This window comes from Grus americana, chromosome 1, assembly GCF_028858705.1.
Source record: "Grus americana isolate bGruAme1 chromosome 1, bGruAme1.mat, whole genome shotgun sequence".
Taxonomy (NCBI): domain Eukaryota; kingdom Metazoa; phylum Chordata; class Aves; order Gruiformes; family Gruidae; genus Grus; species Grus americana.
The window spans coordinates 150,878,387-150,904,995 of NC_072852.1; the positions used below are offsets into that span (position 1 = coordinate 150,878,387).

Sequence of the window (26,609 nt, forward strand, 5' to 3'; positions counted from 1 at the left end):
AGATTTCACCACAACCACGTCACCTACACTTAAAAAACGAAAATGGTGATACAAGCACAAAAAAAAATCCATAAAATATAAATTATCTACCTAGTAGATAGTAAGAACTGAAGTTTTTTCCACATTTCTCATCCAACTGCATCGTCATCAGAGCTCTTTGATTTGTACTGGCTTCCTATACCTGTTCTGTCACCTTTTAAATGCAGATAATCTACCTCAGAGGTTTGCTCTTCCTAGGAGAGACCACGCAAAGCTCAGCCAAGTTTTACAAAATACACAGCCCTGCGCTGGGTCGACACAAACCTGCGGAACGCCAAGGAAAGCTGCAGGAAGAGGACTTCTCACGGTCTCCCACGGAGCTTGAACAGCCTCCACTGCCCTTTGGGAAGGGGTGCTACCTCGCTCCACCTCACCGGCCGCTCTATGAGCTAATGAAAAGAGCATGAGGAGGATCTGCATGCACTTTCCTCCCCCTCTCAATTCACAGAGGGCCAGTCACAGGCTGACCCTAACTTAACACTCGGGCTGTAAACTTACTTAACACTTGCAGAAGAATTTATTTTTTTCAAACACACTGATGGCAGCATATGGCCCATCGACAGGTTTATTATTATAAGACACTTTTTCCACCAGGTTATAGTCTTTTTTATAAACATATGTTTCAGCACATAATAAAATCACTAAGAACTGTTTCTGAAACATAATCACTATGCAGGCACAGAAACTACTTTTCAAGGTTTGTCAAGATAATGAAAGAAACAATCTTTTAAGGGACTTCCAGTTTTCTAAATGCCTTTTCCTAAATGTCTTTTAAATCTAAGGGTACCGAGAGTTATGCATGTTAAACAAAACCAAAAAAAAAAAAAGAAAGAAAAAGAAAAGTGAGTTGCCTTTGTTAATGCCACATTATTCTCCATTTTGTCAAAGCAATCATTTTTATACTTAGTAAAACTTCTCCTTCAGCTAAGCAGATCTTTTAACTATGCTTTAAATCAGAACATGAGTTTTATGGGTGAATGATATGCTTCTGAAAAAAAGGTGGCACATTATAAAGAAAATGTCAACATGACACAGCAACGGCCATGCAAACTCATCAGTGTAAAACCATCGTTGATATTTTGTACCTTTCAGCTGTCCTAATAAAAGGTCTGTGTGCGGAGTCAAGGTAGTTAGATCACAGCCTCGCATCCATCTGGAAGACTATATCCAAGTTAAATGTCTAAAAACATGTCATTGCTTGATTTGGCTATAAACCACATTTGTGTTCTTAAGAAGTAACGCTTCCCATCTATGCAGCTACAATGCAATTTCTATGCTAGCACCACAATCTTTAGGGGGAAAAAAAAATAAATCATACAGTGTACACTGCTTTCTTCAAAAAATTCCTGCACTCCTCTTATTCTTAATGCTTCCTCTATAATACCTCATGATATATTTAGCCCAAGCAGGCTTCGTTTTAAAACCAGCTCCTTCAATACATCACAATATGACCCAACTCACGACTGTTTGCTAAGAGCTTTGTTTCCTGCCACCCAAGTTTATTGTCTCCTGTTGAAAGGAGCCTGCAGCTGGAATACAAACTAGGACTTGCAGGGGTCTAGATCCAAAGCCTACTCAAAGGCAGTGCAAGACCTTTCACGGATTTTACGGGACTGGGTATCAGACCTGTAGTTCATGAAGACACTAGAGGCCTTCCAGACTGCATGACACACTACATTAAATGCTCCCGAACCACTAGAAAAAAAAAAAAAAATTGTAACCACTTTGAACATTTCTTTACTACTTAGGGTATTTTGGGGGAGAAAGAGTATTTCTGCAGTTCCTCCCCCACCAATGACCCTCCCCACAAAACACAGATGTTTTACGGCACTGGAAAAAATAATCAGTCACCAGCAGATTTGATGCTTAAAGAAAAAAAATCCTTAATTTTATCATACGCGTACTGCTATAATTGGCATGTGTGAGCTTGCATTCAAAGAAAATTCATTTGTTAAAATTAATCACCGACTTCTCAGCCAATTGGTCAGTAACCACAATCAAGTCTGGAGATGATCAGCTTCACTGGGAGATACAGTGTGCCCTCTATGATGCTTCCACAGGATGAAATCCTGAACCCAGCGAAGCCTTTGAATATTTTGCAAGCAACTTACTCGGAGCCAGGACCTCATCGAAGCTGCTGTACGCTCTACTTTTTTTCTGCTTTTACAGATTATGCCTTTCTAAGAGAGACAGACCAACAGCTCCGACAATAAAACGCTCTCTCTCCACCAGCAGACGGAGCGCGATCAGCAATCACGCGTCCCTACGCTGTGTTTGGAAACACTCGACTGGCGGGATCGGTCTGAGGCGAAGCCGAGGCGTGATGTGCTTGTTAGCCACTCTAATTGCGGGCGGCTGCTCCTATGATGTGGAAACCTGTCTATTAGAAACCACATTTCACAGGTGACTAAACAGCCATCAGATGGTAACGGCTTTCATTTGTTACTGACCTCCGTTCGCCGCCGCAACGGAAGGGGAAACGGCCCCATGTCCAGCCGGTGCCAGTCCAGAGCCAAACACCTCCCGCTCTGCATAGTGAATTATAAGATACCTACAACATCTTTCAGATTTGCAATGCATTGTGTTCAAACAACACTTTGAACTAGCATCTTCTTATCTAGGAATCAGCCTCAGAAAAGAATGTCAAATTCTGCACTACTCGGTTATGCAAAGACTGAGGGCATTTTGGACCATGACTGTAGAGCACATCGCTACATTTTTATACACAGAAGGTATGTACTTAGGTCCCTGTCCCTCAAACAGAACATCATGGGCAGAAGAGACTTGGTATTTCACAGTGCGAGGATCAGAGCCTTTGCTGAGGGACAGACAGGACAGTGACCAGACCAAAAGCAGTCTTTCCAGTGATGGACTGAAAGGCAACTCCACTACCAAAATTAAATACCAAACTTAGCATAGCAGAGCTACTTTAAACTAAGGATCCTATAAAGATCCCTCATCAAGTTTTACACCCTCCAGACCTTTGGCTCCATCAATGACATAATGAATTCACAAAGTTGCAGAACAAATCACCCCATCTCACTAAGTCCTCTACATGTGGTGGACCACATATCTTCCACCCAGACAGGTATGTGTCACAAGGGAAGAAGAAACTTTCCTTTACACAGTTAAGAGCCATTTGGTTCACATGATTTTGCGTTCAGTCCTCAGAGCGCGCTCGCAGTCCCTTCACAACCCCAGCTATAAAACACCCTAATCTCGGATAGTATTTATACAATTTAATACAATAAACAGTGGATTGTACAAAGCCTGCGGTGAATACTACTCCGATGACAATCGCAGAGCTATGCAATGAATAACATTTACTTTTCATTTACATTTAGATTTCTGAAGTGCAACCTTCCAGAAAGCACAATGCAATAATACGCACAACCAGCCACGCTGTCGCACCGCCAATAAAATTTAACAGCAATCCAGGCCATCACATCCCAGAGCCCAGCTCTGCTCCACTTCCCCAGCTCCCACCGAACCTCCAGCCATCTTCAGCAGCCTGGAAGATCTGGCCTCCCCAAAGCGACAGGCGTCGAAGGGGGCTTTGAAGGCCCATAGACCGACAGGCTCTGTCAGAGCATCTGTCGGGAGCAAGTTCCCAAGGTCAAGGACCCTCATCAAGAACACTGGCAACAGTGTCCCTGATGTTTAATTCTTCAAGCGTTTATCCTCCTGGAACTAGCCAATCTTTGAAAAATGTATAGAACAAACATAACGATTTTGGCATGCTTTCCCCTTGAGGCCAACTATCCAAGCACTGTTTCTAGTTTATGTTAAATTTTCAGACCAAATAAAAATAAATCTGAATTTCTTTTCACAATTGCTTTTCTCAGAGTGTTACTGATGAAGAAAAGCAGTTTTCTATGGTTGCACCATAGAAAAGACTGGATCTAAAATACAAAATGCTCCTAGGACCCGTAACACATATCAGGGTTTTTTCCATTATCCTCAGGTATAATATGGTAGTTGTAGTCAGCTTTTCATGTGATCTTGTACCCTAAATATGACACCATGAGTTTTAATAAATTCCATTTATTATGGAATTAATACATATGATTAAGCACATGAAGAAAGGGTTGCTGTATCTGAACCCTTTCCTGTAAATTCTTTGTGGCACAGATTTCATCCCATGCTGCTACTTTTACATTCTTAAAATAATTTTCAAGACACACAATGTCACTGGAAGAAATACTCATAACTTCAGTAACCATTTTAAAACTTTCAGAAAAAAAATAATTGCAACTTTCCCATTTGCATCATGGTTTGGTGGATACCTAAATATGAATGACAGAGTTTTAAGGAAGATCAAAAGATATTACCATATGATGGCATGCAGAACAATTGCTCTGAATTACTACCAGCAAAATCCCAATGCAACTGCTTTCAGTTATGCAAATTGGAAATGTAGTGGCACGACTGCAAATGAGAGCCTAAAAAGTGCAAAGTTCAGGAAAAAGCCACTCATGCAGCTGCTCCAAAAATAACCATGGTCAGATAAAAGTCTGAAAGCAATTATTTGGGTTGAATATTGTACACAGACCACTGCACTAAGCTTCTATAATTACACAAGACAAAAGTTCAGATGGTGCCTAATAAACCATTTACTACATTAATTATATTCAAGTGTGGCAGTCTAATGCTTGGTAATAACTAACAACAAGGGAAATAATTTAAAGAGAAGGATCTGATGTTGTAAATTTCTTTCTTTTTTATTCGTCAGTACCAATGTTACTAGCCAGCCTTTCTAACACACTTCAAACGCATGAAAGGGATACTGCTTAGTGTCAGGAAGAGCTATTTAAGGGTTGTAAACCTTTACTCTGAGGAAGCCAACAGTCTTACTCGACAAAAATTATTTCTGCACTACGAAAGCAGCAGCAAAGCCAGATTTTCCATTCCTTGAATCAAGTCCCTACGCCTTTGTTCCAAAGTTACGGTGTCACAGGGGAGTCCCATTTTTTTGTAGCAGCAACAGCATCTCACAGATTTCCCACTGACCCTGTTCCCTGGATTTGCCTTCACACCAATCACACGGCATTTGTATACATCTGCAATTTTAATAGTATTTGCAGCAACTTCTTATCAAGGCAATTAATATTAGAGATTAATATATTTTGGCTTCTTTTAATGCCATTAGTAGCTGAATACATGGAAAATGAGCCCACACCATATGCCCAAGTACTTCTCTGTAGACTGCCAGCCAATTGCTTAGCAAATACAGAGAAGTTCCCAAAACACAATCCAAAAATTACTGCAGAGAGATTTGCATACAATTTCTGATGGACCAGTAGCATTCCAACAACTTAGGTAAAATCCAACATGCTCCACTAGTATATGCAGTAACTAATATACATAGAGTCAATTCACAATGGAATCATGAGGATGCTACCAACTGGATGCTGTTTTGTCTCATTTCACTAATCTGAAATAGAAAAAAAAAGCAAACCAAAACAAAAAACCCACAAAAAAACAAATTCTGTATGATTACGAGTATTTTCTATTTTGCTTTCTTAATTTTAAACTGGGAAATGGTATCTCCAGATTTTATTTACGCACAACTCTCTGTTTAATCTTAGAGGGCATATAACAATCATTTTGCAGGTTTCAAAGAAGGACAAAGATAACGTGAACATATAACTTTATCCATAATGTCTTTCCACTGGGAGGTTTACATATGCAATCCTAACACCCCTTTAAGCTCCTTTTACAAAGTTTTTATAACACCTTCTCTATTGTTTGGCCTCTCTTTTCCTTTCCTCAGTAGAAAACACATCACACAACATAGATGTAGAGGTCTGTAACTTTGCAACAAACCTCTAACATTTTCTATACATCCTCCAACTCTGAATGTGCAGCGTGGACAATGCTGGGAAATCCTGTCCTCTGCCCGGATCAACTGTAGAAGAAAAAGAGCTCTCCGACGACCACATCAGGCGTTGTGGAGGTCCTAAGCTCCATCGCAGAAGATTTCTGCCTACAAATAGTTCAAAGTCTTTGCTTACAAGATCTCAAATCCATTCACAACAAATGGCAAGCGGAGCCCTGTCTGCTTCAGCAGAGGCGTCTGCCAGGACACCCCTTTGTTGTCAGCGCCAGAATCAGCGCCGAATATCCTTGGGTTTGAATACACAGGCAGGACTTCACCTCCAGACCCTTTATCACAGCTTCTCATGCAGCAACATCTTTTCCCAATAGTGCAGCTTTTGGTCTTAAACAAGACATACACAAAACCAGTAACCACCGCAGAATTTCCAGTCAAACAGTACTTTAATTGGAAAGCGCATGTGAAGGAAAAATACCTCTATACTTCAAATGTAAAATAATAATAAAAATCCCTGTTAAAAAAAACTGCAAGAGCTTCATCTTTAAATGGAAAAAATGTAGTCATTCTTTCCCCATATCCAAAAGTCCCACACTATCAAAGCCAGCTGAATTATTTTTGCATGAGTTTTCCAAAGAAAAAAAGATATATACACATATATGCATTAAAATTACCTGGATGCAGACACCACGCCTGGAAAGTTTCATTGCAAAGGGTTAAAGTTCAGAAAGTTTGCAAGACTGAAAAAGGAAAATCAGATTGAAAAACGAGCAAAAACCTTAACCTTGAGGTTTGCTGCTGCCTCCTGCCTATCCCTTAACAACATTTCTCTCCACATGAAGAAACGAGATGACTAAATCTTACTCCAACAGTTACCAACTAAATAACTTGAACGAGTAACCTCATCAGAATTTTTTCTAATTCCAACTGAACCACATTACGATGACGGAGTAAACTACAAATGGTAGTTGAGTATTAGAGATGATAATGTTCCCGATAAAATATATAAGCAGACCACAAAAGCGATCTACACTGCTTATTAAGAGGCAAATTCGCAGAGATCTTTTTTTTCCCCCTTTGAGAATATCGATTTTTATATGCTAATACGACTGACTATTTATAAGCGCAATCTGCAAAAGCAAATATAGAACTAATAGAACAGCCTTGAAAAGCAACCACAAAAAAAGGTCTCATTTAAATTCCTGGAAAGCACTGCTTCTCTAAACATATCTATTCAAGCTCTCTTGAGCAGGCGAACCTGACTAAAAACACACCCTGCACACTCCCCGCCTGAAAACTGTTAAGAAGCCACTAAGCTATGCCACTGAGAATCCATATGGCTTCACGTATAGGATTTTCCTTCCAGCAAATGCTGCACAGTAGAAACCCTCCCCCTCTCCCTCCCACCCCCCCCCAAAAAAAAAAAAAAAAAAAGTGCTTTCCGCCCGGGGGTGCCCCTACCTACCGCCGGGGCGCTCAGGGCTCTCTGGGGTGCCTGCCCCCCGAGGTGCAGCAGCCGGGGCGGCACGGGCGCTCCGCCTCGCCGCTTCCCACGAGGTGCCTCTCCCCCCGCATGGTGGTGGCCGCCGCACGCACAAAGCGCAGGGCGCGGGCAGCCGCCGGGGGCGGGCGGCACCCCGGCTCCCGCCGGATCGCAGCGGCACCAGCGCCGGGAGGTGACACGGGCAGCGGGCGGCTCGTAGCGGCGCGGCGCGGCACGGCACGGCACGGTACCGCCCCCCGCCCCCCCGGGCGCTGCCCACCCCCCGGGAGCCGCCCACCCCCCCAGGAGCCGCCGCCCCGCCGGGGCCGCCCTCGGCCGAGCGCCCCCCGCGCCGCCGCCCGGCCCCTCCCGGGATGGGGGGGCGCCCCTGTTACCTCGCGGGCGGAGCCGGGCGCTACGGCGGCGGGGCGGGAGGCTGCGCTGGCTGCGGGGCGGAGGGGGCCGCCTGCCTGGGGCCGGGGCCGGGGCTGCGGCGGGACGGACATGCCGGGGCTGCCCCGGGGCCGTGCCGCGCTGTCCCGGCTCATTGTTCGGGAAGGGCAGCGGCGGGCGGGGCGGCCCCGGCGGGAGGGGCGGGCGCTGCGGCGGGAGGGGACACCCCGGCGCCGGGGGTAGAGCCGCACCTTCCCCGGCGTGGGCAGTGGGTTGGGGGCAGTGCTGCATCTTCCCCGCGTGGGGGGAGCGCATGGGGCCGGAGGCAGCGGGGCACCTTCCTCCGCGCTGGCCGGAGACGGGGGGATGCCCGGGGATGGGGGGGGGGGGGGCGCGCTGCGCCTTCCCCCGCGGTGGCGTGGCGGGGCTGGGGGGCTGCGCTGCACCCCCAGGGGTCTGCGCTGGAGAAGTTCAAAGCGGGAGGGAAGGGTGGGAGGTGAGCGGGCGGGGGCCGGGGCCGGGGCCGGGGCCGGGCCGGCAGGCGTCTCGCTTCGCCTCCCCCGGCCTGCCGAGCACGGAAAGCGCCTCGGGGCTCCGGCATCGCGGCGGCGACCGAGCTCTGGCACCCGGACCCCGGCGGGGCCGGCCGGGCAAGGGAGGTCTTCCCTGTGACCGGTCCGGAAAGTTGAAGGCATGGTCCTTTACCCAGCCCTCCCCCGTGAGCCGGGGTGGTGGGACTCTCGCACCCACGCGGCGTGGAAACGCCGCAGCCAGCTTTGCCTCTTTAAGATTAGGCTCCGTTAATTAAAGAAATATTTTAAGCTTAAAGGTCTCCTGAGAAGAAACACATTAACTCGCTCATAAAGCGGGTAGGAAAACCAATGCGATACAGGGCTGTTAGATCAGCGAGCACAAAGGAAACGAGATCAAACAGATGCTGAAGGAACTACGGTAAATCCTGCCTCACGCCGCTGGACCCAAGCGACACTCATCGCCCCTGTCGTACTTGCAGTGTCTGTCCAGCGGTACAGAGCAAGAGAAATGTTTGCAGTGCAATTGTCGCTATCCTTTCTCAGCTTGCTGAACAGCTAAAAATATCTTAAAGCATGTTTTACTGTCTTTGTTCGGATTGAATAGTAGTTTACTTTGCAAATAGTCTAAGTAAGTCTTGGCTTACAAATGATCAGTACAATGATAGATAACCCTTCTTGTGCTGCATCTGTGTTCTAAGTTAAGCGTCTGTGTAAATGCGTCTGAAACTGTAGCTTCTTTGTGCCCATATTTGTAAGGTGTAAGATGATCAGAACAACATGCCTTCAAAGCTATGAAACAAGTGTCGAAATCAAAACAATTCGTACTGAAGTAAAAAAGATGCAATTTTCTAAGTTAAGAGGTAACGTCTTGGAAATAGAAGAAAAATCACAAGGATGTGAAAAGCAAACCAGAATCAAGAATGGGTTAACAGTTTAAAAAACATGGTTGTTGAAAAAACTCTCCACGCCAAAAGCAAATAATGATTGTAAATCCCAGAGAAGTTCATCCACTCACTTCATTTAACTAAGAAGTTTCATGAATTGCAAAGAAATTAATGAATATAAATGTCATTTTTTCCCCTCAACCTAGGACATTGTGAAAACAAATTTCAGACCTAGAGCTAATTTCTTCAGAAATATAAAAATCCTCATTTATCAATGTGATATGATGCGATGCAAATGGATTGCCCTTCCATACATGTGATAAAGGCAAAAAAAATGCTATTGAAAGGGACTGCGATGTAGATCTATCCACAGATTGGTTCTATGGGCACACTGCTGCTTGAGGGATAGTCCTCTATAGCATTCATTCAAAAATCTAAATTTATAAACATAATTAGCAATTAAGGGATGGATATTTTCCCAGTAGTTTTTTTGCTCAGGCTTGCTGCATCTGTCTATAAAATGATGTGCTGGCTCGTACAATAAACCATGAGCACGTGTTTTAAGAAACAATATGAAAGGTAGATACTGCTTACTCAGTGTTTTAATTTATTTAATTAATTTGAAAGTAGGAATCTAAATCTGTAGAACTCTACAGACTTCCCCATCTGTTACTATTTTAAAATGTGCTGGGTTTTAGTAGGCTCATTTTTAATATACCAGTGAAATAGAATTTCAATTTGGAATAGAATGTAAATGAATAGCATAAATTAAGTGAATATTACAGGGAAGCTGGTAGCACTAAGATATTCTACAAGGGAATCTGAGGCAGATTAAACACGCTATCAGGAGAGCTTGTCGCCCAAAGACTGCCCTCTCTTTGAGCAAAAGACTTCCAGAATGGGCAGTTGGATTGGTGACAAATAACGCTGGTTGAGCACAATTTTTATTGACTGCAGTGGGAGTCATCCCTACCCATCTAAATGTAAAATTTATCTGCAGAAGGCAGGTGGAGTTATTCTGCAATCCAATAAGGTTTGCTTCTGCCTTTGACATTTTGCTTTTGGCTTAGACTCCAAACTCCAAAATGGAAGAGCTCTGCATCCTGTATTTCTGACCATTGACCTGATTCTGTCTTCAATTACAGCGGTGTAATAAAGAACAGCATCCCTGGAAACCAGGAAAGTGAATTGGGTAAGGTCTGTGAGATCAGCATCAGGTCCCTGTGATGTCGGAGCAGGCCTGCAGAAGGGTTTGAGATCAGAGAACAGAGTAATTGCTGGCAAGTCCAGAATGGTAAAGAATTTACTTTCACACATTCACAGCTTGAAGAATTTGTCTTTTATATAAATTGATAACAATAGGGTAAAGTTACACACAGTTGCTGTTCCTTTGTTATTGAGTTTGACTACTGGTATAGGTGCATCTATCACTTTGTTTTGTTACAGTGTTGGAGCAGTGCATATAAATAAAGGGGATAAATAACCTAATTTACTATGAGCAAGAGTCACAGTATATTAAAATCTGTGACACAAAGAAAGCGTTCGCCTCTCCTGGAAAAAGTTTTATAACAGATCTTTGTAGTCATCATTTAAACTGGCAGGGTACAGTACACAAAGATCCTGAAAGCCCAGGCACAAACTCATTCAACCTTTTCAAAATATATCCTTGGTTCGTATGGCTCCACTGATGTAAAAGGGAATTTTTCCATTGACTTTACCAAAGCTGAGTTTCACCCAAGTAATTGCAATTTTATTTCAGAACTATTCTGGTTTTGAACAAAACGGGTGCTCTTAAGGTTATGTTGGTGAGTAAGCCCTGGGTACCCGCAGATCGTGCATCTCCCGCTTCTCACGATTCCCCAAGATAGTTTTCTGCCATTAGTCTTGGAGGGGATGCATTAGATGGGTTACTGCTCTCTTTCTGCAAGCCCTCAGACAGCTTGGGGGTGCATGCCGTCCCCGTTTGGGGCCGGGAAGGAAGGAGCACGCTGCAGCCTGTTCCCTGCAGCACCTCAGGAAACAGTAAATCTCCTAGCTCTTCAGCAGCGCTGCCTCCAGGTAAGGCTCCTCTAGCCCGGCATTCCCGTCCTGCCGCACCCGGGAGGACCTGGAGTCGTCACATGCCGTGTTTCTCATTAGTGCTGACCTGTCTTTTGTTTCTAATCATCGAGCATGTTTTTAATAAGCTGGAGTTACTGCTGTTGGCTTCTGCGCACCTCAGATGCATCTCGGTGTTGTAGCTGTTCAGATGCAGACGTTGATTTAGGATTGGAGCCTACAGAGCTCAATTAACAACTCTCCCTTAGGAGAGAGTGTGGCCTGGTTTCTTTTTCTCATATCATCTCGTGGCAGGTGATTGGTAGAATTGCCTCCTCTCCAAAGCAAGCTGCTGTTTTGCCCTTCAGAAACATCCTGATGAGATCCTCCCTGACTCGGTGGTGAGGTGGTTTAGTTTCAGGTGCGTACGTACATTTGGCTGGGCTCACAGGGCTTGTCGCATCCTGGCGGGTGGGTACTGGTGTGTGTACAAGGTGTTTCTAAGAACTCCTTTTGTTTGCACATAACAGGCAGGGGAGGAAAAAAAAAAAGGGGAGGGCTTCTGCCACCATGGCATAGATCATCTCAGAAAGAAATGTGCATCCTGTTGCATGGGTATCTGATCAGCCAGCCCAGTTGCAGGCCAGTGTTCGTTGCATCTGAGCAAGGTGCAGTAGGAGATGCAGTGGGTGTGAACTGGGAGCCTGCCACCAAGTGTGAGTGTGAGCTGCACCATCTCTGAAGCAGCCCTGGGACTCAAAGATATGAGGGACACAATTTCTTTCTACTTTTCCCAGCTTATGAGGGAAAGTGGTAACTTACTGCTGGCCTGACCTGTATTAATAAATAATTCTTATCCTTCAGCGCTGGCTCAGATGTGGAAGCCGGTAAGCAGAGTCACAGCTTATTCTTTGCTTTCCTCTCCCTCACATTTGCCTTAGGAGGGACGCACGGACTTCCATGTCCACAGCATGGACTTTCAGCCAGACCAGGGTCACCTGTCCGTTTACTCCCTTGCGTATGCAAGTCACCTCTGTGACTTCTCCTCATCAAGGAGACAGATTCATAAGAAACAGTAAAGTGCTAAAATGAAAAGCCAAAGGTGCACAAGCGATCTTTAGCTTGGATTTTTCTGCCAATTGTCACATTACTGCAGAAGTTGTCCCCAAGCTTCAAAAAAGGTGAACTTCAGCTGCATCTATAAAACAAGTAGGTAACAGGGTGGAGACTTCAACTTGAGCAGGGCAGGGAGATCGCTTCTGTCCTCTTGGGTGGTGGGTCCCACCGATCTCAGCTGACGTCCTACAGCCAGGGTTTCTGTGGTGCTGCACGAACTTTTAGGCAGAGTCACCGTTAAAATCACAAACATTGTAAATCGCCATCCTTCGTATTAACGAGATTGCAAAGCCCTCACAAGCAGAAGACTGTAGCATCCTAAGGATGCGCAGTCAAAATGTTCCTGAAGACTAGTTGCTTTGATGAACTCGAACGATGATCTCATCCACTTTTTTGCTGAAGCTCTGGAAGTTCCTGTCCATTTTCCCTCCTGTTATTTATTACTATTAGTAGCACTCGTTGGGTGCTATGTACCTTGGCTTGATTCCTTGTCAACTTCCTTTCAATGGAAGTTGAAGATGCTAAAGTAATTTGCAGCCTTTAGGCAATTTTTATTAAAATCGGTCAGGGCAAAACTTCACTGGAATTCAAATCCTGGATATTCTGTATATGTAAATAAATGTCTAGAGACAGATGAGTTTTGGAGCAAATTTTATACACAAAATTACTTAGTATTAATCTCTGCCTGCAGTCTGTGGTTGTGATTTATGGAGGCATTATTGATGAGCTGCAGTGGGCTGGCTCTTTGGTTGAAAGGTTAACTGAAATAAACATGTTTTTATGTAGCAGGTTTTCGAAGAAAAAAAAAATACGTGCCGCATCTGCTGAATCATCAGGACAGGAGAATGGAGAAAAAAATTGGTTTTGGAATGACAGCTTTCTCAGTGTACAGTGGGGTTCTTGCTTCCTATTTGAAGAAATACTTATTTACCGGGATGGTGTTATCAGCAGGGAGGCAAATACATATTCACTCCCCGATAGCCCTTTCTGCCCAGCCTGCCCGCTGCAGCACGTGCCCGCCCGGGGACAGCCCCACCTGTGCAGAGAGAGGCCGGGGCAGCGTGCAAGGGTGATCCCTTCAGGATTAATCCCTTCGGGCCAGGCAGCACGCCGTGCCGCAGCAAGTTGTGCAGCTGCCATGGATGAGCAGAGGCCTCTCCTGTTTTGCTGTCGCTTCCCCTTCTCAAGTTCGACTTGAGCCCCCACACCTGAAGGGATCTGGAAGATCCTTCAGGCTGTCCTCATTGCCACGGCCAGCCTCCACCTGCATACATTTAAGTTTTTTCGGATGTAACTTAAAGGTCCAAAAACAGTGCCCCTATACCATTTGATTGAAGAGCTCTCAAAAATTCATGCTCAGTGCCTGGCTCCACTCCAAGTGTCCCTCTTTGTGTCGCCCGACTGCTGAACGTGGGCGCTTGCTGTTCCAGGGCAGGGTGCAGTGTCCCCACAGGCAGAGCAGTGCCTCTCAAATCGGGCGCAATCAAGGGCAGGATTCATAGCCTGAAGTGGGACTGTGGCTTTGCAGAAGTCACGCATACTAGTTTCACCTGGTTAGGAACCACCCAAGAAAGTTAGTTTTCTGATAGGAATTACTTTATATTTTGAAAATGGGTCATTGTTTTCTGGTTGATTTAAAATGCAAGGGAGCTTTCCCAGGAGTAGCTCAGTTGCTGGTTATTCATTGCTCCAGAGCTAGTTACTGCTGGTACACTGTTTCATGTAACTTTGTAGCTGGACTGGGAAATGCTGCCTTGCTTTTTTGCTGTACATAGCCTAAAAAACCCCCCATGACTCGATCTCCGCTGCAGGGGAGTGCAGACATACCAGTGTAGCAAAGTTGTTCTCATCACGCGTGCTTTCCAAAGGCTTTAAGACAAATAAAGAAATATGAACAGCGGTTTAATGGCTATTTGCATACATACAGGCTATGTATCATACTTTGAATATGCAAATACTGTTTTTTTAAGAAGACAGTTAAAAACACAATTAAAGTACACGGGGTTTAGCCAATTACTGTCACAAAGCAAGTCAGCAATTTTTACCCTCCATTGTTAATATGAAGAGTTGGCAAAACCTGTTCCTATCTTGCTTTGGTATTTTCAGATCAGAACTTTACAGTGCAAACATTGCCTGGTTTGTTTAAATAATAAAGGCAGGACTTCTGACGTTAATCTGGGAAAACAACTTTTAGGCTGGTTTATTTTGTGTTCCCAACCTTTTTCGGAGACGTAGAAGATACCATACAACTTTATTCTACTTTGCAAGGCACTTGAATGTGTTGCAGTTACATCTGCAAAGATGTTAAATATGTTGCTGAAATTGGTTAAATAGAAGCTATTATATGAAAAATGGGAAAGTAAATAGAGGCATACAAGAAAAGCTGTGTTTTGAAATGGTGTCACTTTTCTGCAAGGAATAGACATTGAAAAGACAACTTTAATTAAAGTCTTTATTTTCCAGCACATTTCACAGTTTAAAGATAGTAAACAGTAAGCAGTGTTTCCCACTCGGCAATAAAATTTACTCTTTCCTTGAAAAAAAAAAATAAAAATTAAGACCATTTTGTGCAGGGAACATTCTGCCCCAGTACATAGCACTGGGTATGAACAAGAGCAGGATTTGTCCTGCTGTCAGGAGGGAGGTGGCATTTGGGCGCCTGTCACCACGGCTGTGAGCACACCACCCTTTTCCCGATTCTCTTGCCCCAGCTGAAGTTGCCCCAGTCCCCGTCCCACCCAGGTCTTCCTGCACAGAAATGAACTTTACTGTTTCTCGGTTTTCTATGCTCTTGTTGAAGGAAACAGATGCTTTTCTTTACCTCTCTCCCCTCCCCGTCCGCCCCCCGAACCTGTCCCTTTTATCTTCCAAACTTTTCTGCAGCTTTCTTGCTCTGCCAGTACCCTTCTCAAATTTGCAGTTTGCTCCCGGACAGAAATCTGTTTATGGCAATGGGTGGAAAAAAGTTTTAAAATCCTACTGAAAAAGTTGGAGGCCAATGTTTGAGAAGCATTGTTTTATTTTTCCTGTTGTTTATAAGCAAATGGCTGAGGTGGAGGCAGTTTTGGTTCCAGTATATAGGGCAGCTTCCATCTCCCAAACATTTATTTTAGCCACACAGGAAAGGTGGCAGAGAGTTAAGAAAAGGGAATTAATGTTAACCTTGGCTGGAAAATAGAGTTCTGTTTTGAAAAAAAAGAGAAGAAAAGGAAAAGAAAATGTCAAGACTTTGTTCTTCATTGAGGCGAAACAGAAACCTTTTGAATAAGTTCAAGGGAAAACATGCTTCCAGAAGAGCCAGCCATCAGCATACTTCTCTGGGATGTGGAAGATTTCAGGTGTGTGTTCTTACTCTTCCTCACTGGGAGCAGACACTTGAAACCCATACCCCAGTTGGACACCCCGTGGCTTCTGGCTGCGTCTAGTAAATGCTTCTCTTTCCCTCTGGATTTTGAACAAGAGTCTTGAAGTGAGAATGGAAATTTCATTGAAGCTAATGTGTTTCTATTTTCATTAAATTGTAATTTTCTGGCAAAAATAACAGTTTGAAAATTGGCAAGATCAACCAAGCATATATAGCTCTCAGAATAGAGGGGATGCTAAAGAAAAATATTTGGGTCCAAACTGTTCTCAGCTTCAGTGGCAAAATATGGGTGCAGCTGAGGGCAACGTGCCCTTTGGTTTGCCAGGGAAGGGAAAACATTTCTCCCAACAACTGAACTGAACATTGTGTCCCATCTAGTGCAGTGACGATTACACAACATTGTTTATTCTCCTTTTTCTTTTTCATCTCATCCATCATTCACAGCTCAGATTTCTACAGTGATTCCACCAAGTCAGTTTACTGTACGATGCAAAATGAAAGTCAAGTTAATTTCGCGCTCTACCCACCTCAGTCTGATTAACGCAAATTAAATTTTGTGCTAATAAGACTGAGTGTGTGGCCATAATTGGAAAGCCTTGAGTTCCTCTGACTGCAGGGAAAGTGCTGTTTTTCCCTGCATCATGAAAACATTTGAATCATAACATCTGGGAAATTTGCAACAAACAATGGTATCAATTTGGGCCTCCATATAAAGTTTATTCTGTTTCTCATCAGGGACCATGAATACATATCTATATCAGATTGCAGCCCTTGAAACATTTGGCCCATCTGCCCACCAGAGGAAGACTAAAGGAGCAGTGACACACACCTAATAAGAGGGAACTGCTGAACATCTGTGTTTCTCCATTACACGGAAATCCTCTTGGGCTAATAACTGGCTGCTATACCTTGAATTCAGTCCTGAATTGGTCAGGCAGTTGGACTAGATGATCATCGTAGGTCCTTTCCAGCTGAAATTGTTCTGTTCTGTTTTATTCTAAATCTATTCTATTCTATTCTATTCTATTCTATTCTATTCTATTCTATTCTATTCTAAATAACTGGACAATTATTTGATTCTGTTACCAAAGTCTCAACAGGTCAAGTCAGTGGGAAATGTTGCTAAGGTCGGGATCTTTCACCAGCCATTTGGAGAAAGAGGAAAAAAACCCTCGAAGTGAGACCTCAAAGACTAGCTGGAAGGGAAGGGAAGGCAAGGCAAGGCAAGACTTTGATCTAAAGATAAAGAAAGCTTCAGAACAGTGAGGAAAGAGTTTGGTAAATGTGCGTTTGAGTTTATAGTCCTATTCCATTTAGATCTATATATTTCTTGTATTTGCTAAAGCAAAGATTGTTTTCCTCAACTCCAGCAATGCCCTCTTGCTCCAGCTGTCACCTGGTCCCAGAAGAAGAAATCCGTAAACCCAAAGTAAAACTACAGCAGAGCCAGCAGGGCCAGCAGGTAGGGTTTGGGGAAAGGGTGGCTGTAAGTTCTGGGACTGTGGGAGATCCTGGTATCAGTGAAGTCGTGCACCTGTGTAAGACCAAGGTGCATTTGTAAGACCAAGGAAATGTGCCAGAGTACCTGGCACCAGAGATGATGCAGGAGCACACTGAGATTTAAATAATGTAGAAGCACATAAATCCTGTACGCTGGAATACAAACAGAGAAGGCCAGTGAGTGTCAAACAGGATAGGAGTAGTTGTAAATATAATGTACCTGCATTATAATGGAGCATCTACACTTCCTGATGGGAATTCATGGGGATATATATCATCCATGGGCTACCTCCCTTAGCAGCAGGAACATCATGATTGCACAGTAAGTTTATTAAGTATGAAACAAGCCAGCAAACTCTTTAAGAAGCCTCTTACAGCATACCATCCTAATGAAGGGTTTGAGAGTCAGAAATGTTACCACTCACCAGAGAGCTGTTCAAGTGATGTTTTGAAGTCAAGCCCTGCTCTCTAACCCTGGGATCAATAGGAATTTGCTATTATTTTCTATGGAGGCAGGATCAAACTCCTAACTGGAAGAACTGCAGCACCACTTTTGTGTGTCTCTATCAGGTCTGAATTTAGTTTTAGCAATATAAAATGGGCTTCTCCTATTTGTCCTCTGTCTCTCTGACAAACAGCCTTATAAAGTAAACATTCACAAAGCAGGAAGAACAGATTGTACATGGCTGTAACAACAACATGGTTTTGGTCTGACTGCCCCATAATATATGAAAATAAGAGCACAAAAGAACTGTAAATAAGACAAGGGTCTGAGCACAAGCTAGCCTACTTGTACATCATTTCTATTGCAAAATGAAGCACTGGGACCTGGGCTTGTATAGCAAATAGCCCTAAATTTCTTCCCTCCCTGCTGCCGTGGGAGTATAATTTAGCCGGGGAGTATTGTCTCTATGTGACATCATCTTGAAACAACAGATTTAAAAATGGAGACAGGTAATATTCCCCATTAATTATATTCCACATCTGTAAAGCATATACATTGCACTGTGGATAAACAGAGCAACCTGTGGCAGCAGGCTTCCTGAATATCTGTAGCCAGGTTTGTCATTTACAGTTTTCTCATCGTTTTGTACAATGGGAGCAGACTGGTTTCTGGCAGCGGATGGGAAAAGGTAGGATTTTAATGAGCTACGAGTGTGCAGCAAATGAAGGGGTGTGCACTGTGCACTGTCACCCACCTTTGTGGAAGTCGGCTGTAAAACCTGATATCTGAAGGCACGACATACACCCAATGTGCCAACACTAATGGAGGCATCTCTTTTTTACTCTAGGTATGGAGAGTATTTTTATTTTTGCAAATAAAACATGCGCATCCAGGTACCAAGGATGGAGTTGCAATACCAGTAGTTGTGGATTGACATACATTTGGTTATTTGTGATTTGGTTTTGGTGTCTGCTGAGCCCTTGCTTTAAGACCGATGTTTGGCTGCGGCAGGACAAAGGCACAGGGAAATCTGCTCAAGAGCTAAAGATCTCACTTGAACCATGGGACACCCTCAGACCACAGAGAGTTTTTTCTGGCACGCAGGATAAAATAGGACCCCAACCACGGTGCAATGTCCTCCTATCGATCCTAGCGGTTGCTGTTACTCAGCAGGCAGCTACAAGCCAGTGGTGCTGTCTCAGAGCCTGCCGGCTTGTGCCGAACGTATGCTCCCTCCCACAGCCACGCTGGCTAGAGGGGAGGCTCCAAGTCACACCGCGCTGCTCTTTTCCAAGCGCTCCCGCCCCGACCTCACACTCTCCACGCTAGAGCCGGAGGATGAGGCAAGGATAGACTTCAACCCACTTAGGCTGCAGTATGCTTTTGAGTGGTTTGTTCGGCCTCAATAGATAAGTCACAAATTTTCTTGCCGTTGTGGCTGGCTCTTGCTGTGTTGTCAGCTTGAATGTTACCGAGGGGTTTTTGAACTGGGGAGGTAACTGGGCTTTTAACAGTCTGTGGCGGAAGGGAATATGCATTAAGCCATTGAGAATATTTCATCACAAAGAAGCTTTTGAAAGAACACATCGTATACACCTGCCGAGAAGCATTTCAAATAATTGAGTTGATGATAGTGGAACAAGCAAAGTGTTTGTGAGAGTGACACCGCATCCAGCACACAGAGGACTAGCATTATAATTAATTAATGCTCATAGACGTTTCCTTAGCACAGATGCTACGCTTTTCTGCTCTTCATCCTTTGACAGAGGAATGCAGGGGAGGTGAAAATAAACAGTCAAATCCTCTGTCATTTTTGTCATGTCTTCCCTCTTTTTAAAGCCTCACACAATTGGTGATTTCAAGGTCACTCTATTTACTGATGATTCTCTGTCACCACTAATACCAATTTTGTACTGAAATGAATCAAAATATGTTTATCGTAGCAGCCCCTCTGGATCCCTTACCTCCTTCCCTTTCCTAAAAATGGTAAAATAATAATAAGATATATTAAATTAATATAAATTTAAAATTTGCTTAGAGTATGTATTTTAGAGCTCTGGTGTTTAATGACAAGCCACGGTATTCAAATAGGAATAAAAATATTTATATATTGAGTTTTTCAGATGGTTTTGCAATCCAGCCAGCCTGGGTAAGGTATGATGAGATTCCACAATCACTTTTCTCCCCCACACATATTGATGGAAACCCTCATAGCCAAACACAATTGCATACATCTCTTTTTCAATCTGTGCGTAGGTTATTACTGTAGAGGTGGAAGAGCTGCATACATAAACCACTCACTGCCCTACCTGCAGTAACAGAGCCACAAGTCATTGCTTAGATGCATCCATCTGAATTTTTATTAGTTACTTCATTTCGATGAAGGTGGATTCCTGCCAGCATCCCATTGAAACCAAATCTTCAACAGATCTTAGCGTTACCAAGACTTCTGAAAGGTAAGATAAAAACTTGGCAAGATAAATTGCCATCCCTAATATCTTTTTAAGTTGAACATGCAACAACAGTAGCACAACTTGCTGCCAATTTCTTAGGGTTATCCTGAACTAAAAGAACAGGATGAAAATATTTCATTCTGATGATGCACTTGTTCCTTTCTTAGCTGTCTGGAGCACGATGCAGATTTGCATCATGTTATATCCTGACAGTATGAAGTTCTCAGGTTTTTAGTACAGGAATGGCAGTTCTATACAATGTGAATGTTGGGTCCATATGTGTTTGTGCATGCAGTGTGCTTGTGGACACGCTTAATGTGTTGATTAACAGGTCTGTCTTTTATCAAAAAAATCTCTGGTTGACATCTGTGCAAGGTTTGAGAGCTGTGACTGCTTATGCACTTTTGCAAGCATTATTTTGACTGGTGCACTGGAATTCCGCTTGGGCTTTGCAGTGGCACTTCATTTTAGGAGTAATCTCTCCCAGTAACACCTGGTACATTATTGACGAGGTGACATTAGTCCAGGCTTTACTTTCCTTAACCTCCTTCTTCACTAAGGAAGCATCTCTGGTTTCTTTGCTACTTATGCATTTTTTTTGCATTGCTCTTATTTTGCAGAGTGATTTTTCTTTTACCCTGGCAGCATAACTTCTTGTGAAAGCCACCCACTGGGTTTGTGGGTTCTCATTCATTAGCCGCAGACTCTCCCTTCGTTTACAGGTGTATAATCTGTATAAGATGCATACACTGCCAGCTACGTTTTGATTGGAAATGAATTTTAGCAGCACTTGCATCCTCCCAATAGTTTTATCAGTGCTTTTTGCTTGATTTCAGTCAACCTGAATTAATTCTTGTTGAATTCGTCCCAGACATTGCCTAGTATTGGATTATTTTCATCCCTATCAATAAACACAGAATCTTTCATTAACAAACCTGTCATAATCCATTACATGGGTTCACTTTGGATTTTGTACCGAGTCATTAAATTCAGGGCTTGCCAATACTGGATTAGCTTGTTGGAGAGAACAGTTTAGATATTCAGCTAACATCTAGCCAAGCACTACCCATGCTGCTCCCTCTCCTTCCAGCTCAGGTCAACAAATACATTTGTAGTTCCTTCTTGATTGTGACGTCCAGTGAAATGCAAGCCAAGTTTGGTCTGTTGCTTCAGGTCCTACTGCTTGTCAGAAGAGCTGCCTTTCTGTCCCTCACCTACAGTAGGCATGGACTCCAGAATCCTCTGTCCTCTCAAGGAGTGTCCTGTCCTTTGGGGCGTGTTAAGCCCTATCACAGGTGACACTGGATTGAGATTTTGGAATTATGACTCTGCAAAACGGGGATTATGGCAGTGTGAAGTGCTCTGAAATGTGTTGTTGGAAAGTGCATATATGAAACCGGTGTTAGAACTATTTTGCTATTTGCATTATTATATGTAGGTATAGTAAAAAAGGGCAGTGAAGTCAAAACAGAGCAGTGGCAATTACAGTCTAACAAGAGATGATATTTTAAAGTTCTTTCCCAATTGTACAGCTCATTCTTGTGACAAAGTACTGTCTCAGCATCGTTAATGAATTTTCCTTCCGGGTATATCCTGTAGGCAGCAGCTGTGCCTTTAAAAAAAAAGATCCAGTGAGAAGAACAGCACCATTTTCCTGCCGATCTGCTCAGCTTCCAAGCATAACAATTGAAAATAAGCATATTAGAAAGAACTGAGCAGACCTCGTGAAGTGATTTACAATAGTGTCATGGGGTGACTCCCAATAATGTCACAAATTGAGCATATGGTAATTGTTCACCTCTTACTGTAAGCTTTCAGATGTAAAGTAAAAAAGAAACAAAAAAAAAGCGGTTTTGTTCTGGCCAATAATTATAAGAAGTTCGGCAGCCTACTAGAACATTAGCATATTAATTACATGGTAATCAACATAACAACAACACAAATCATAATGTGTTGCTAATTACTAACCTTGGATAACATTTTGAAAGGGGCCTTCATGCTTTAGGAACCAAAGCCAAGATAATGTGGGCACCTACACTGAAAGTTGCTTAAGAAATTTCAAGAATGCCATTCCACACTTCCCTTGCCTTAAAATAACCCTTGATCCTGATGTTATCTTTTTATTTATCATTACTAATGCTGTAGTTTTAACTGAGATTATTAGTTCGTTTCTCCTGAGCTTTTGAAAGTGTATGGGTGTCTGTCACAGACTGCAAACCCCCAAGTTCCCAGGGGTGGCACTGTCCTGTGGCATGGTCCATCCAACTCCATATCCCCTGGGAAGCTCAGGTTGATGCTTGACATCTCTAAGCCATTGGGTACGGTTTCACCACTAGATGGGAGCATCGGTTACTTAGCCTTTGCTTTGAAGTGGTGCTCTTCCAGCCTTGGAAAGTCGTATTCCCTCTTGGCTCTTGTTACAAACTTGCAGGATGCCTGAACCTCCCCTCATCGCTGTGCAGCACATTCAAGAAGCGCTGGCTTACGCTGGTCCCTAGAGGACATCCCTCTCTGCTGATGCCCTGCATGACCAGCATTCAGAGTGGTACCTGCTGTTCAGGACGGAAGCACGCAGTTGCTCCCTGAGTCTTGAGGGACATGCTGGGAATTGCAAGAACGTTCCAGCAAGCTTGTTTTATGGCTTATTGTTTCATTGGGAAATGGAGCATCTGTAGTTTGCCGGTTGTCCTAAAATCGCTCTGATCACCCGAGAAAAATGAAGATAAAAGGAAAGATGGACTTGACTTTTGTGGTCCAAAGACCAACGGTGAAGTTGCTGTGTTTCCAGATGGATGCACAGAAATGAAGAGAAACCCTACAGGCTAGCCCAGCTCCAGGGCACCCCCTCTGACCCCTGCAGCTGCCAGGGTGCTTCAAAAGCTCTTGTAAAGCTCTTTAGAGATCAAATGCTTAAACAAGGCCGTGATTCAGTGCATGTCCTCCATCAAGAGGATCTCAACCTAGGGGCATGTCCCTCCTTGTGTGCCTCTGGCCCCAGGGGATCTGTTCACTTCAAATATCCCCTCCCTCCCACAGGGCATGTTTGCAATGTTTGAACTTGATAAATACATGCTTTGATACCTTTTCCATAGAGCCATTGCCTGCCCTCACCTTGATGCTGCTTGAATAGGAAGATGGTAGACAGCAAACTAAACTAAGGGCTGTCCTTGTGTTCACTTTAATTATGAACGAGCTGTTAATCCACTATGAGGGAAATGCTTCCTACGGAAGCAGGATGGAGTACAGACCTCAATGCACAACCTGTTTTTTCAGTTGAAAACTACAATGTCTTCACACGTAAATAATTGACAGCCACACTTCACAGAAACGTAACCAAGAGAAATAACGCACATGGACCGTTACTAACTCGGGACTGAGACTTGGTATAAATACAGCAAAGAGCTGCTGGGTGGTAAAGGGTTCAGTTGTGTGCCTCCTGCTCTGGGCTGTGAGGGTTATGGAGAAACAGGATCTGTGCCAGTCAGTCCATCAGCTCCCTCCCAAGCAGCCATTCTTCTCTGAGAAGAAAATCTGGGAAAAGACATGTGGCCAAGATCTTGTTGGGAAAGGCACGGATTCAATTCAGCGCTTACATGAGAGATGGCCCAGAGATTTCAGCAATGGAAGAAGACCCCAAAATGAGGAGGCATGAGGGTTCAGGATCAGGCTCTGAGCCTGCTGGGCAAGTGGGGATGAGCAGTGGAGGAGATGCAGCAGCTGGAGGGCTGGGGTGTGGAGGTGGACAACTGGACTTTGCAAATCAGAGGGGAGAGTGGGTTGCTGCAGGTAGCAGGCCACAGGGATAATGAAGAGCCCCAGAGCAGCCACTGACTGTCAGCGTTGAGCTTTGGCAGGAGAGATGTGCCAGCCAGGAAATAGCTGGTGGCATTGGACTGCTGGAGTAATGTAAGCATGAGGCATGGTCTCAAAAATTCAACTTTTCTCCAAGCACCCATCACTTCCAGCTTCACAAAAAGAAGACAGTCTTAGCCTCTGTGGCTAGGAAGAACCTCTTGAAAGGAGGGAGGCTGCTATGCCTTCAAGACCCTGAAAACAGAAGGCAAATGGGAAACACAAAACTTGGGAAAAAAGGTACTTTTAACACAATTGTGATTTTCTCTAGGCATGACATTTTTTTCATGTCTAAAGTTGACGTTACCACAGGTACCCTTCTACTGTGCTGTGCCAGAGGCCTGAGCTAGAAATGTCTCATTATCTTTGACTGTAATGATTTGAGTCTCCTAGCTGTGTCCTGACACCCTGCTTTTCTGAGGCATGACGCAGAGCCATGTTCCTCAGCAGCAGCCAGCAGCAGAGACAAACACACACTCTGAAGTCTACGGTGTACGAGGAATTGTATTTCCTCCTCATCAGCACCCACTGGGGCTCAGGATGCCTCCCAGGTCACAGACTTACTAGTCATGCAGGAGCCCACAGCCCTGTTTGGGAATTTGGGGGGTCCACACTACACAAACAGTGAAATGGCATCACTGTTTATTGCTGGATGAAGCCTACCTGATTAAAGCGTGACAAACTGCTGAGCCCAAAAGCACACAGATTTGCTGTAGCACACAGATAGTATGTTGAAACCAACTAGTTTTTCTCAAAATCCTTCAACTTGCCTGCAGCCTCAGAGGAGATTACAGTTTATTGACCAAGTGAGTAGCAAAGTGGCTGGGTACCACATTCCATCAGACTTGTGTAGGTTCAGCTAGGAGCAAAATCTGTCTTCAAGTCAGTTCCTCCACAAAACTTTGTGATGTGACTAACACTGAGACCAGATTTTATTGGCAAATCAAGTAGAAAGCAAAGTGAGGTGCAGAGAACTCATTTAAAATCACAGCTGAAATAATACCAAACATGCAAGTGAAAAAATTACTGACAAAGTTAATTGCTATTTTTTCCATAATAAAATAGTTCCAGGTTTATTCCAGTGCAAAAGTCACTTGTAAAGTCTCTAGGGCATTAAAATTAAGGTTTTTTTTCCTTTTGATTTAATCCAGGAATTAGGTGCATGACAAAGGTGGGGACACTGGCTAGAAGAAAATCAGAACAGTCAAAGATATGGGATCTGGCAAAGCTCTCAAAGGCAGTACACTGACAATTAAATTTCTCACTAATCCCCATGATGCATGTGTGCTTATAAGCCTATGGAAATTGGGTTTGATTCATTTTTTTCTAAATTAGGAGTTTATTTCTCCAGATTTTCGTTCTCCCTTCCCTTTCCCTTTCCCTTTCCCTTTCCCTTTCCCTTTCCCTTTCCCTTTCCCTTTCCCTTTCCCTTTCCCTTCCCTTCCCTTCCCTTCCCTTCCCTCTGCTTCTGCTTTTCCTTTTGCTCCTCTCCTCTCCTCTCCTCTCCTCTCCTCTCCTCTCCTCTCCTCTCCTCTCCTCTCCTCTCCTCTCCTCTCCTCCCCTCTCCTCTCCGCTCCTCTCCTCCCCTCTCCTCGCTTACCCTCCACTACTCTCTCCTCCTCTCCTCCCCTACTCTCCTCCTCTCCTCTCCTCTCCTCTCCTCTCCTCTCCTCTCCTCTCCTCTCCTCTCCTCTCCTCTCCTCTCCTCTCCTCTCCTCTCCATTTCTCTACAAGATGCACAGCAGCTTCAGCAGCTATGTTTAGGACTCTGAAAATGTTTGGGCATGCAGAATTTCAGACTCTCAATCTTTTGTACCAGAATTTGCTTTCAGCATCTGGATGGAACTTTATGAATATCACAACTCAATGACAAGTTATTATAGCACATGGACCAAATTCCACCTTATTTATAAATATTCAAGTCCACTCAAATTAATAAAGTTCCACAGTTAATATAGCTGCTTCTTTATAAGTAAGGGCCCAGTCTGGATCCTGTTATCCAAGAACTCCCTAAACCACATTGGTTTGTTTTAAAGCATTCAAATCTCTACCTTCTTAAAATGCAAGTCATGGAATTGATAAATATGCTTGGCTCAGGAGGAAAAATATCACTTTTACAAAGATGCATATCAGCATTAAGTACGGAATTTAAAAGCCCATAGAAATGTTGGCTTGACAGAGGAAGATGGAGCATCCACTCTCTTCCTCTCAGGCTAGGTAACTTCATTAGTGTTCAACTTCACATGTGCAGATTGCCTCTTTCACCGCTCACACTTTTATTCTTTGAAAGGGCACAGTCTTCCTTTATAAGCAAAGATTCAAATATGGGATGCAATGCTCCTGGCCAGCAAGGGCTCCATAGCAGCATTTAAAGAAACAACTGTTGTATCTTTCTAACGTATACTGAACTTCTGCTGATTGCTCTGCTAAGTCAGTATCCATAGTTCAGTGGCTTGGAAATGCTCCAGAAAAGTATCTTGGTCCAGCATTGGAAAATGGTATTATCTGACGCTTAAAAAGTTCACAGGAGACGGTCAGCTTTGCCAGATCTCTTGATTCATGCTGAAATAGCTGAAATCACCTATAGAAATGAGGTGATTTCTTTTCCTATGCAGAAAGGTGAAGACATGCTTGAAAGAGTTGTAATAAAGGCAAAGGCGAAGCTGAAACCAAACAC

At 43.8% G+C, this 26,609-nt stretch overlaps 1 protein-coding gene across 6 annotated transcripts in view; it reads right to left on the minus strand.

The window, feature by feature from the left end:
* Nucleotides 1-26,609, minus strand: part of ST6GAL2 (ST6 beta-galactoside alpha-2,6-sialyltransferase 2) — a 191,950-nt gene that overhangs the window by 51,689 nt on the left and 113,652 nt on the right. For 2 of the 6 annotated variants that reach the window (XM_054830484.1, XM_054830473.1), the window contains exon 1: nucleotides 7,751-7,891. The exons of 1 other annotated variant lie outside the window; for it this stretch is intronic. In XM_054830484.1, the coding sequence (XP_054686459.1) occupies nucleotides 7,751-7,861 (111 nt within the window). In that variant the 5' untranslated portion in view covers nucleotides 7,862-7,891. Of the gene's footprint in view, nucleotides 1-6,546; nucleotides 6,613-7,333; nucleotides 7,578-7,750; nucleotides 7,892-26,609 lie in introns of those variants that run through there. 3 more of the 6 variants (XM_054830495.1, XM_054830520.1, XM_054830505.1) reach the window with 3 other exon arrangements.